Consider the following 14,013-nt stretch of genomic DNA (forward strand, 5'->3'; position numbering starts at 1 on the left):
TTAATTAACTTGTCTGCATGCTAATAGGTCAGTGGTAGTGTTAATCAACTTGTCTGCATGCTAATAGGTCAGTGGTAGTGTTAATCAACTTGTCTGCATGCTAATAGGTCAGTGGTAGTGTTAATCAACTTGTCTGAATGCTAATAGGTCAGTGGTAGTGTTAATTAACTTGTCTGGATGCTAATAGGTCAATGGTAGTGTTAATTAACTTGTCTGGTTGCTAATAGGTCAATGGTAGTGTTAATTAACTTGTCTGGTTGCTAATAGGTCAATGGTAGTGTTAATTAACTTGTCTGGATGCTAATAGGTCAGTGGTAGTGTTAATTAACTTGTCTGGATGCTAATAGGTCAGTGGTAGTGTTAATTAACTTGTCTGGATGCTAATAAGTCAGTGGTAGTGTTAATTAACTTGTCTGGTTGCTAATAGGTCAGTGGTAGTGTTAATTAACTTGTCTGGTTGCTAATAGGTCAGTGGTAGTGTTAATTAACTTGTCTGCATGCTATTAGGTCAGTGGTAGTGTTAATTAACTTGTCTGGCTGCTAATAGGTCAGTGGTAGTGTTAATTAACTTGTCTGCATGCTAATAGGTCAGTGGTAGTGTTAATTAACTTGTCTGAATGCTAATAGGTCAGTGGTAGTGTTAATTAACTTGTCTGGTTGCTAATAGGTCAGTGGTAGTGTTAATTAACTTGTCTGAATGCTAATAGGTCAGTGGTAGTGTTAATTAACTTGTCTGGTTGCTAATAGGTCAGTGGTAGTGTTAATTAACTTGTCTGGTTGCTAATAGGTCAGTGGTAGTGTTAATCAACTTGTCTGGTTGCTAATAGGTCAGTGGTAGTGTTAATTAACTCGGGTGGATGCTAAGTTCTCGATAAAATATCAGACTTGGGCAGGAAACTTGTATTTCTATTAACTTACCAATGAGTATCTGATACTAGAGCACCAGATAGTTGTATCTCATTATCAGAGTTGCCATTGATGTGTCCAACTCTAGTCCATCCATCTTTGAGGAGATACAGTAGCACTTCAGAAAGTTGAGGGTCCTCATTAAGATTTACAAGGTTTGGTAGCTTGTTGTCAATTTTAAATGCTACCCCAGCTCTCTGGAAAGAAGTACATGTACAACCATTGGTATGGAATTCAATGAATAAAGTTTGGTTAGACTAAGTGCAATGTTTACTAATCTTTGAGTAACAAGGAGTACACACATGCACTCAGAGTTAACTGAACAGTTCATGCTACAACTCACAAGGACTTGTTTGAAGTCAAGCTTAAAGGTGATTCAAAATGCTCACATTCACTATCGCTAATTTGCTAGACGACATGTTTGTGAAATGCATTCTGGTTTTAAAACTTTTCAAAAGCGTCTGCAAACACCTTAAAATGACCCTTTTTCAGTCACTTCCCTTCGGATTTACTTCAAGAGTTTTCGGGTATTTCCGGCCCCACCTAGACCACAAGATTTTATGACGTCATAAGGGGTACACGTTAGCACTAAGACTATGACGAGCGTAGTCACTAGGTGAATACAACTCAACAGCATTGTGAAAAAATACATTGCTAGTGGTTGTAACAGACATCAGTAAACAAAAACTACACTCTACATGTCTTATTAACCAACATTTACCGATATTTACTCACACTTTCTGACTAATTGGCAGTGTCTGTGGCTATAAATGCTAAAATATTATCTTCCCATATTATGACAAAATAAAACGGCTCGACTAGTTATATATAAACACTTGTAATGTCGCGTGTTTCACATTCATTGACTTTTATTTATCTGATTTTTTATTATTTGCCGACAAGAAGCATTACGATACCGTCGTGACGTTTTGACGGCATCCCCGGGCCAAGGACGGCATATTTTAGCCCAGTCGTACTCGCGTCCATTTAACAACAACGTAAACATATTTCATCTCGAATAAATATACTAGCTATTAGAATACCAATGGGAAACTTCAAGAAGGCGTATCGGGACATGTGCCACAATATATTTGTTGGTCCCATAATACACTAATTGATTCGATTTGCTCCGAGCATACGGAAGCACGCTCCGAGTCATTGCATCATGTAAATGGAACTGTGACCGACCTAATTTTGTTGTCCATATATAAAATGAGAGTGACCTGTAAATTTTTCACAATTTTCGTTGTGGTCTTGTATTGTCACATGTTTGGCTTGTGAACACAAGTTTACATCTATTATTGTCTAGGGCGTAATACTCTAGTCCGAGTCTGAAACCCATATAAAACCTAAGATACTCGCATTTGGATCGGACTGAACAGAAGTAGGTCTCATCGACTTGTTGGGGACTCGAATTATTGCTTGTTTTTATCATGGTATACAAGTGATTATTATATATTGGTAGAGGGGTAGTGTTGTCAAGTTTTGTTCAGTCACCGCGGCCGCGGCAGTAAGCTTATACTAGGATAGTTCCGCCGATCAAAGCTGAAGCAGTGTATGTACAATGTACGTATGGAATCGGGAGAGCACAGTGCACATTCGTGTCGGGTTAAATTTATCCACGTGTTGATGTAATCCATATTTATCAATCAGATATATTGTAAAATTCTTCAAGTTGTACAGAAATAACGTCTCTAACTTCAAAACAAACCCTGAGAAATTGGACCGGACGTGGCTAAGTATCTAGTTGCAGGCTTTCTTTCATAACCATGTGCTGGGGTCACGACCTTGATTGCCGACGTCAATATTGTCCAATCATATTTAATATCATGAACACATCGCGATATTTGATTTGTTGGTTTTCTAAACTGTATACTTCGAATACCATGATTCGTTACAAAATTCTTCTAATGAATATTAAATAGGCTTGTTGTATGAAGTGATATGGGAACAAGGGAAACCATACAAGTTTTCTTCCAGACGAGTTGCTAAAGTCATATAAATGACAACACTAAACTCACGAAATTTCCTCAATTCTTTACAATTTTATTGCTGATAATATGGGAATCTAATAGCTAGTTTATTTATTCAAGATAAATATGTTTACTTTGTTGCTAAATGCGCCGTTCAAAAGGCGACATCAGTGAGTATAGTGGGCTAAAATATGCTGTCGCAACACCATGCGTGTCGAAGATATTGTAATGCTTCTCCTCGGCAAATAATAAAAAAATCAGAGAAATAAATTGAAACACGCGACCGACATTACAAGTGTTTATGTATATCTACACTGTAGTCTAGCCGTTTTGATTTATTTTGCCATAATATGGGGAGATAATATTTTAGCATTTATACCCACAGACACTGCCAATTAGTCAGAAAGTGTGAGTAAATATCGGTAAATGTTGGTTAATAAGACATGTAGAGTGTAGTTTTTGTTTACTGATGTCTGTTACAACCACTAGCAATGTATTTTTTCACAATGCTGTTGAGTTGTATTCACCTAGTGACTATGCTCGTCATAGTCTTAGTGCTAACGTGTACCCCTTATGATGTCATAAAATCCCGTTGTCTAGGTGGGACCGGAAATACCCGAAAACTCTCGAAGTAAATCCAAAGGGAAGTGACTGAAAAAGGGTCATTTTAAGGTGTTTGCAGACGCTTTTGAAAAGTTTTAAAACCAGAATGCATTTCACAAACATGTCGTCTAGCAAATTAGCGATAGTGAATGTGAGCATTTTGAATCACCTTTAATATATAGTCAAATCATTTATTCACACAGTCCAAAGGCAGTGTCTTGTCATGTTTCTCACATTCTGTCCAATAATACTCAGCAGGTAAGTTTTGGCATGTCAATTTCAAGCTTCCCAATTAAGCAAGTTTTCTGCATTTGAAGAGATGCCCCCCCCCCCCCCAACTGCATGTATTGTATGTGACATAGTTATCCCACTGCATGTATTGTATGTGACATGCCCCCCACTTGCATGTATCGTATGTGACATAGCCCCACTGCATGTATTGTATGTGACATGCCCCCCACTGCATGTATCGTATGTGACATGCCCCCCACTGCATGTATTGTATGTGACATGCCCCCCACTGCATGTATTGTATGTGACATGCCCCCCACTGCATGTATCGTATGTGACATAGTTCCACCACATGTACTGTAGTGACATAGTTCCACCACATGTATTGTATGTGACATAGTTCCACTGCATGTATTGTATGTGACATAGCTCCACTGCATGTATTGTATGTGACATAGTTCCACTGCATGTATTGTATGTGACATAGTAGTCCCACTGTATGCATTGAATGTGACATGCCCCCCACTGCATGTATTGTATGTGACATAGTCCCACTGCATGTATTGTATGTGACATAGTCCCACTGCATGTATTGTAGTGACATAGTCCCACTGCATGTATTGTATGTGAGTAATATGTAATAGTAATATGTAGTTAGTATTAATAGTAATATGTTGTTAGTATTAATAGTAACGTGTAGTTAGTATTAATAGTAACATGTAATAGTAATATGTAGTTAGTATTAATAGTAATATGTTGTTAGTATTAATAGTAACATGTAGTTAGTATTAATAGTAACATGTAATAGTAATATGTAGTTAGTATTAATAGTAATATGTAGTTAGTATTAATAGTAATACGTAATAGTAATATGTAGTTAGTATTAATAGTAATATGTAGTTAGTATTAATAGTAACATGTAATAGTAATATGTAGTTAGTATTAATAGTAATATGTAGTTAGTATTAATAGTAATATGTAGTTAGTATTAATAGTAACATGTAATAGTAATATGTAGTTAGTATTAATAGTAATATGTAGTTAGTATTAATAGTAATATGTAGTTAGTATTAATAGTAATATGTAATAGTATTAATAGTAATATGTAATAGTATTAATAGTAATATGTAGTTAGTATTAATAGTAATATGTAGTTAGTATTAATAGTAATATGTAATAGTATTAATAGTAATATGTAATAGTATTAATAGTAATATGTAGTTAGTATTTAATAGTAATATGTAATAGTAATTTGTAGTTAGTATTAATAGTAATATGTAATAGTAATATGTAGTTAGTATTATAGTAATATGTAGTTAGTAATATGTAGTTAGTATTAATAGTAATATGTAGTTAGTATTAATAGTAATATGTAATAGTAATATGTAGTTAGTATTAATAGTAATATGTAGTTAGTATTAATAGTAATATGTAATAGTATTAATAGTAATATGTAATAGTATTAATAGTAATATGTAGTTAGTATTAATAGTAATATGTAATAGTAATTTGTAGTTAGTATTAATAGTAATATGTAATAGTAATATGTAGTTAGTATTAATAGTAATATGTAGTTAGTATTAATAGTAATATGTAATAGTAATATGTAGTTAGTATTAATAGTAATATGTAGTTAGTATTAATAGTAATATGTAGTTAGTATTAATAGTAACATGTAATAGTAATATGTAGCTAGTATTAATAGTAATATGTAGTTAGTATTAATAGTAACATGTAATAGTAATATGTAGTTAGTATTAATAGTAACATGTAATAGTAATATGTAGTTAGTATTAATAGTAATATGTAGTTAGTATTAATAGTAATATGTAGTTAGTATTAATAGTAATATGTAGTTAGTATTAATAGTAACATGTAATAGTAATATGTAGTTAGTATTAATAGTAATATGTAGTTAGTATTAATAGTAATATGTAGTTAGTATTAATAGTAATATGTAGTTAGTATTAATAGTAACATGTAATAGTAATATGTAGTTAGTATTAATAGTAATATGTAGTTAGTATTAATAGTAATATGTAGTTAGTATTAATAGTAATATGTAGTTAGTATTAATAGTAATATGTAGTTAGTATTAATAGTAATATGTAGTTAGTATTAATAGTAATATGTAGTTAGTATTAATAGTAATATGTAGTTAGTATTAATAGTAATATGTAGTTAGTATTAATAGTAATATGTAGTTAGTATTAATAGTAATATGTAATAGTATTAATAGTAATATGTAGTTAGTATTAATAGTAGATAGATAGATAGATATTATTTTATTATAGTGACACAGTTTCACATACAAAAGTATACACGTACATAAAGTACTCAAAGAGAAAAATTCTTTGTAATACACAAGTAGTAATTATGTGAAACCCCAGCCAAGTAATTGGCTTATGAGTCACTGTACCAAAAGTATCTCCACGTGTGGTATTCGAGAAAAACGTATATATATATATAAATCGTAAGCCTATCGCTTTTCCCCTCAGTTAAACGTCGGTGTTGTTGGTGTTGATGGTGACGTTTAGAACAACAACAACAACAGCAGCAGAACAAACATGAACCACTATTCCTGATGAGGAGGATTATGTAACTGAAATTGCTTTCCTTCTCCTCATGAACATATCATATAAACACTTCGAGAATGATTTAATGTGGTTTCGTGAGAATAGTTGCGCAAGTTTCTCACTTGGTTTTGTACCAGTAATTGCCTTCATAAACCGTGGCCGTATATCATTATACAGTCTACAATCAACAAGCCATTGAGAATGACATAGTCCCCGCTATGATTGGGTTTTAAGGAATTAGCACTACTCTGATCACGCAACAACACTTGTGAACCTAAATCAAACAGACTTAGATATGTTGTGTCTGCTTGTCGGACATGGAACATGCCTACAACAACAAAGGATTGGTCGGGTATGGGGGATCATATCAATATGAAAATGGATATGCAAATGTATGTCATAGAACACTGTCCTAATACCAACTCTGAATGAGATCTGTTCAAGCATGTCTGAGTTATGGCTTTGGACATGGAAAATTCACAAACAAAATGGCTGCCAGGCAGCCATATTGGATCGTATCATGACGAAAATGGATATGCACATGTATGTCATAGAACACTGTCCTAATACCAACTTCGATTGAGATCTGTTCAAGCATGTCTGAGTTATGGCTTTGGACATAGAAAATTTGCAAACAAAATGGCTGCCAGGCAGCCATATTGGATCGTATCACAATGAAAATGGATATGCACATGTATGTCATAGAACACTGCCTTAATACCAACTTTGAATGAGATCTGTTCAAGCATGTCTGAGTTATGGCTTTGGACATGGAAAATTTGCAAACAAAATGGCTGCCAGGCAGCCATATTGGATCGTATCACAATGAAAATGGATATGCACATGTATGTCATAGAACACTGTCCTAATACCAACTTTGAATGAGATCTGTTCAATCATGTCTAAGTTATGGCTTTGGACATGAAAATTCACAAACAAAATGGCTGTCAGGCGGCCATATTGGATCGTATCATGACAACAATGAATATGCACATATATGCCATAGAACACTGTCCTAATACCAACTCTGAATGAGATCTGTGTGAGCATGTCTGAGTTATGGCTTTAGACAGGGAAAATTCGCAAACAAAATGGCTGCTAGGCGGCCATATTGGATCGTATCATAAAACAAATTGACGTGCATATGTATGCCATAGCATGTTGCCCCTGTACCAAGTTTGAAAAAAATCGGTACAGGCATCTCCAAGAAACGGCTGCGGACGGACGGACGGACGGACGCACGGATGCACGGACGCACGGACGCACGGACGGACAGACGGAACCCAATCCATAAGTCCCCGTTCCGGACTTCGTCCGCGGGGACTAAAAACAAAATGAAGTTCGTCTTCAACAACATTGTCAGTACATACAATACATTTTCTTTCTTCCACCTGTAAGTTAGAATAACGCCCAGTTTCGATTCTTAAAGGTAATGTCCCGTTACGCAGCCTTGCGATCACTGACCGGTACTTATGTGGAATATTGAACAGTAAATAAGGACCAGTAGTATAGGTGTGTTTAAATGTACAGTATGTTCTAAGTTTTGGTTTACTTAAACAATTAATTCTCCAATTTACCAGTTCGTTTGATTTCAGTTTCTGTTTTGCTTGCTCTAAAATAACATTGATACTAACGTTTTGGTCATTTCTAGACTCAAAAATATGTAGGAGTCCTGCTTCTCTAAACACACATTTTGCTCGTTTCATCCATATCTGATTGTTTAGAAATACTCGTTTTGTCAATCTCGTGTCTGGTAATCTCTGTATTCGAGCCCACAATCGAATAACTTCTATTTTACGTCTGTATTCACTGGACATCCATCCCATGTCACCATACAGTGAAGCAATCGGGCTTGATATCCCCACTCCAAGATACGATCTCATTGCACGCTGTTGAACTTTATCGATACTGTTTATTGAACTGGTGCCAGACAGCTGACACATAATCAAGAATCGGGACAACCAACGTATCAAAGAGCTTTGTGTACATCTGGTGAGACATTCCGCCGTACATTTTACACTTTGCAATAATAGTACCAATAGCTTTAGACGCTGACTCGGCGAGGTGAGATGTGATAACATTTGGCTCGAGATGTTCACTAAAATACATTCCTAAATATTTATATTTAGTCGTTACACCAACATGCATAGGACCACAGTTAAACCGAAATTGTGTACTTGGTGTACCGTTTCTCCTAAAATGAACGATTAAGGTTTTTTCCTGGCTTAGCCGAAGTCTCCATTTAGTACAGTATGAGTGAACAATGTCGAGCAAACGTTGTAAATTTTCTTCTGAATCAGCCAACAGGACTATATCATCAGCATATAATAGTAAAGTGATTGTATCGTCACCAAGTTTTACGCCTGCACCAGATTGCTTTAATTCTGTTGCTAAGCCATCGATCAATGTACATTGCGAAAAGAGTTGGTGAAAGACCATCACCCTGTTTAACTCCAATGTCAACGGGGAAGCTGTCTGTTTTGTATTGATTAATTTGTACTCTACATGTGACATCAGTATACAACGAACGCAGAACATTCAAAAATTTTCCTGTTACTCCACATTTATATAGTTTATACCATAGACAGTTTCTTTCCACCCGATCAAAGGCTTTGCGCATATCAACAAAGCAAGCAAAAGTAGGTAATTTCTTACTTAATCTGTGTTCTATTACCGAGTAAAGTACAAAGATATGATCCAAAGTAGTATTGATAGTAATATGTAGTTAGTATTAATAGTAATATGTAGTTAGTATTAATAGTAATATGTAGCTAGTATTAATAGTAATATGTAATAGTAATATGTAGTTAGTATTAATAGTAATATGTAGCTAGTATTAATAGTAATATGTAATAGTAATATGTAGTTAGTATTAATAGTAATATGTAGCTAGTATTAATAGTAATATGTAATAGTAATATGTAGTTAGTATTAATAGTAATATGTAATATTAATATATAGTTAGTATTAATAGTAATATGTAGTTAGTATTAATAGTAATATGTAGTAGTATTAATAGTAATATGTAATAGTAATATGTAGTTAGTATTAATAGTAATATGTAGTAGTATTAATAGTAATATGTAATAGTAATATGTAGTTAGTATTAATAGTAATATGTAGTAGTATTAATAGTAATATGTAATAGTAATATGTAGCTAGTATTAATAGTAATATGTAGTTAGTATTAATAGTAATATGTAGCTAGTATTAATAGTAATATGTAGCTAGTATTAATAGTAATATGTAGCTAGTATTAATAGTAATATGTAATAGTAATATGTAGCTAGTGTTAATAGTAATATGTAGCTAGTATTAATAGTCACTCTGTACAATGTAGTACGGCACCGTCACTGTCAGTCAGTCACTTTGTACGATGTAGTACGGCACTATCAGCTAGTCAGTCACTTTGTACGATGTAGTACGGCACTATCAGCTAGTCAGTCACTCTGTACAATGTAGTACAGCACCATCAGTCAGTCAGTCACTTTGTACAATGTAGTACGGCACTATCAGTTAGTCAGTCACTTTGTAAAATGTAGTACAGCACTATCAGCTAGTCAGTCACTTTGTACAATGTAGTACAGCACCATCAGTTAGTCAGTCACTTTGTACAATGTAGTACGGCACTATCAGCTAGTCAGTCACTTTGTAAAATGTAGTACAGCACTATCAGTTAGTCAGTCACTTTGTAAAATGTAGTACAGCACCATCACTGCCAGTCAGTCAGTCACTCTGTATGATGTAGTACAGCACTATCAGCTAGTCAGTCACTTTGTACGATGTAGTACAGCACCATCAGTCAGTCAGTCACTTTGCACAATGTAGTACGGCACTATCAGTTAGTCAGTCACTTTGTAAAATGTAGTACAGCACTATCAGTTAGTCAGTCACTTTGTACAATGTGGTACAGCAGTATCAGCTAGTCAGTCACTTTGTAAAATGTAGTACAGCACCGTCACTGCCAGTCAGTCAGTCACTCTGTATGATGTAGTACGGCACTATCAGTTAGTCAGTCACTTTGTACAATGTAGTACGGCACTATCAGCTAGTCAGTCACTCTGTATGATGTAGTACAGCACTATCAGCTAGTCAGTCACTTTGTACGATGTAGTACAGCACCATCAGTCAGTCAGTCACTTTGCACAATGTAGTACAGCACCATCAGTTAGTCAGTCACTTTGTACAATGTAGTACGGCACTATCAGTTAGTCAGTCACTTTGTACAATGTAGTACAGCACTATCAGTTAGTCAGTCACTCTGTATGATGTAGTACAGCACTATCAGCTAGTCAGTCACTTTGTACGATGTAGTACAGCACCATCAGTCAGTCAGTCACTTTGCACAATGTAGTACAGCACCATCAGTTAGTCAGTCACTTTGTACAATGTAGTACAGCACTATCAGCTAGTCAGTCACTTTGCACAATGTAGTACGGCACTATAAGTTAGTCAGTCACTTTGTACAATGTAGTACGGCACCATCAGTCAGTCAGTCACTTTGTACAATGTAGTACAGCACTATCAGTTAGTCAGTCACTCTGTACAATGTAGTACGGCACCATCAGTTAGTCAGTCACTTTGTATGATGTAGTACGGCACTATCAGCTAGTCAGTCACTTTGTACGATGTAGTACAGCACCATCAGTCAGTCAGTCACTCTGTACAATGTAGTACGGCACCATCAGTTAGTCAGTCACTTTGTATGATGTAGTACGGCACTATCAGCTAGTCAGTCACATTGTACGATGTAGTACAGCACCATCAGTCAGTCAGTCACTTTGTACAATGTAGTACAGCACTATAAGTTAGTCAGTCACTTTGTACAATGCAGTACAGCACTATCAGCTAGTCAGTCACTTTGTACGATGTAGTACGGCACTATCAGTTAGTCAGTCAGTTTGTACAATGTAGTACGGCACTATAAGTTAGTCAGTCACTCTGTACAATGTAGTACGGCACTATCAGTTAGTCAGTCCCATTGTACAATGTAGTACAGCACTATCAGCTAGTCAATCACTTTGTAAGATGTAGTACGGCACTATCAGCTAGTCAGTCACACTGTACAATGTAGTACAGCACTATCAGCTAGTCAGTCACTTTGTACGATGTAGTACGGCACTATCAGTTAGTCAGTCACTCTGTACAATGTAGTACGGCACTATCAGCTAGTCAGTCACTTTGTAAAATGTAGTACAGCACTATCAGTTAGTCAGTCACTTTGTACAATGTAGTACGGCACTATCAGTTAGTCAGTCACTCTGTACAATGTAGTACAGCAGTCAGTTAGTCAGTCACTTTGTACAATGTAGTACAGCAGTCAGTTAGTCAGTCACTTTGTACAATGTAGTACAGCAGTCAGTTAGTCAGTCACTTTGTAAGATGTAGTACGGCACTATCAGTTAGTCAGTCACTTTGTACAATGTAGTACAGCAGTCAGTTAGTCAGTCACTTTGTAAGATGTAGTACGGCACTATCAGTTAGTCAGTCACTCTGTACAATGTAGTACAGCAGTCAGTTAGTCAGTCACTCTGTACAATGTAGTACAGCAGTCAGTTAGTCAGTCACTCTGTACAATGTAGTACAGCACTATCAGCTAGTCAGTCACTTTGTACGATGTAGTACGGCACTATCAGTTAGTCAGTCACTTTGTACGATGTAGTACGGCACTATAAGTTAGTCAGTCACTTTGCACAATGTAGTACAGCACTATCAGCTAGTCAGTCACTTTGTACAATGTAGTACAGCACTATAAGTTAGTCAGTCACTTTGTACAATGTAGTACGGCACTATCAGCTAGTCAGTCAGTTTGTACAATGTAGTACGGCACTATCAGCTAGTCAGTCACTTTGTACAATGTAGTACGGCACTATCAGTTAGTCAGTCACTTTGTACAATGTAGTACAGCAGTCAGCTAGTCAGTCTCTTTGTACGATGTAGTACAGCACTATCAGTTAGTCAGTCACTCTGTACAATGTAGTACGGCACCATCAGTTAGTCAGTCACTTTGTACAATGTAGTACAGCACCATCAGTTAGTCAGTCACTCTGTACAATGTAGTACAGCACCATCAGTTAGTCAGTCACTCTGTACAATGTAGTACGGCACTATCAGCTAGTCAGTCACTTTGTACAATGTAGTACGGCACTATCAGCTAGTCAGTCACTTTGTACAATGTAGTACGGCACTATCAGTTAGTCAGTCACTTTGTACAATGTAGTACAGCAGTCAGCTAGTCAGTCTCTTTGTACGATGTAGTACAGCACTATCAGTTAGTCAGTCACTCTGTACAATGTAGTACGGCACCATCAGTTAGTCAGTCACTTTGTACGATGTAGACTGAGGAGCAAGGCAGGACTAAGGAGCAAGACGGGGCTGGGGAGCAAGACAAGGCAAAGGAGCAAGACAGGGCTGAGGAGCAAGACGGGGCTGAGGAGCAAGACGGGGCTGAGGAGCAAGACGGGGCTGAGGAGCAAGACAGGGCTGAGGAGCAAGACAGGGCTGAGGGGCAAGACAGGGCTAAGTCTGTTTTGTAATATTTGATCTATCTTTAACAAATTACAATGTATGATTAACAAAAAATATTTGTCAATGAGTATTCAGATCTCACAGGAGTTGAAAGATATTTTCCTGTAACGTTTAATATGTAGATATTACATTGCCAAAACTAGTATTTTTGATTCTTCCAGCTTTCTTACCTCAAGTATTTTAGATTATTCCAGCTTTCTTACCTCAAGAGCATTTTAGATTCTTCGAGTTTTCTTACCTCAAGAGCATTTTAGATTCTTCGAGTTTTCTTTAGTACCTCAGTATTTTAGATTATTCAAGCTTTCTTACCAAGTATTTTAGATTATTTAACTTCTTACAAGTATTTTAGATTCTTTCAGCTTTCTTACAAGTATTTTAGATTCTTCCAGCTTTCTCACAAGTATTTTAGATTATTTAACTTCTTACAAGTATTTTAGATTCTTTAACTTCTTACAAGTATTTTAGATTATTCAAGCTTTCTTACCAAGTATTTTAGATTATTTAACTTCTTACAAGTATTTTAGATTCTTCCAGCTTTCTTACAAGTATTTTAGATTCTTCCAGCTTTCTCACAAGTATTTTAGATTATTTAACTTCTTACAAGTATTTTAGATTATTTAACTTCTTACAAGTATTTTAGATTATTTAACTTCTTACAAGTATTTTAGATTCTTCCAGCTTTCTTACAAGTATTTTAGATTCTTCCAGCTTTCTTACAAGTATTTTAGATTATTTAACTTTTTACAAGTATTTTAGATTCTTCCAGCTTTCTTACAAGTATTTTAGATTATTTAACTTCTTACAAGTATTTTAGATTCTTTAACTTCTTACAAGTATTTTAGATTATTTAACTTTTTACAAGTACTTTAGATTCTTCCAGCTTTCTTACAAGTATTTTAGATTCTTCCAGCTTTCTTACAAGTATTTTAGATTATTTAAGCTTTCTCACAAGTATTTTAGATTCTTCCACTTTTCTTACCTCAAGTATTTTAGATTCTTCCACTTTTCTTTTCTCAGATTGTTCTAATCTATCACGCCAGGCTCTAGTTGCTTCTGTCATGGCTCTTTCAGATTCACTGAGTTTCTCCTTGAGTGTAGCTATCTCATTAAGAGATGCCTGATAGTTGGTCTCTGACACCATACCATCCTGCTTCTGACCTTTCAACTTGTCAATCTCTGCTCTCAATTCTATGGCA

General features: G+C 35.4%; 1 protein-coding gene across 1 annotated transcript in view; it reads right to left on the reverse strand.

Moving 5' to 3' along the window:
• LOC144440766 (kinesin-like protein KIF14) overlaps positions 1 to 14,013 on the reverse strand; it is a 152,694-nt gene that overhangs the window by 89,751 nt on the left and 48,930 nt on the right. The window contains 2 exon segments of the mRNA XM_078130145.1: positions 919 to 1,103; positions 13,797 to 14,005. Of these exon segments, the coding sequence (XP_077986271.1) occupies positions 919 to 1,103; positions 13,797 to 14,005 (394 nt within the window).

The sequence above is a fragment of the Glandiceps talaboti genome, chromosome 10 (assembly GCF_964340395.1).
Source record: "Glandiceps talaboti chromosome 10, keGlaTala1.1, whole genome shotgun sequence".
Classification (NCBI taxonomy): Eukaryota; Metazoa; Hemichordata; class Enteropneusta; family Spengelidae; genus Glandiceps; species Glandiceps talaboti.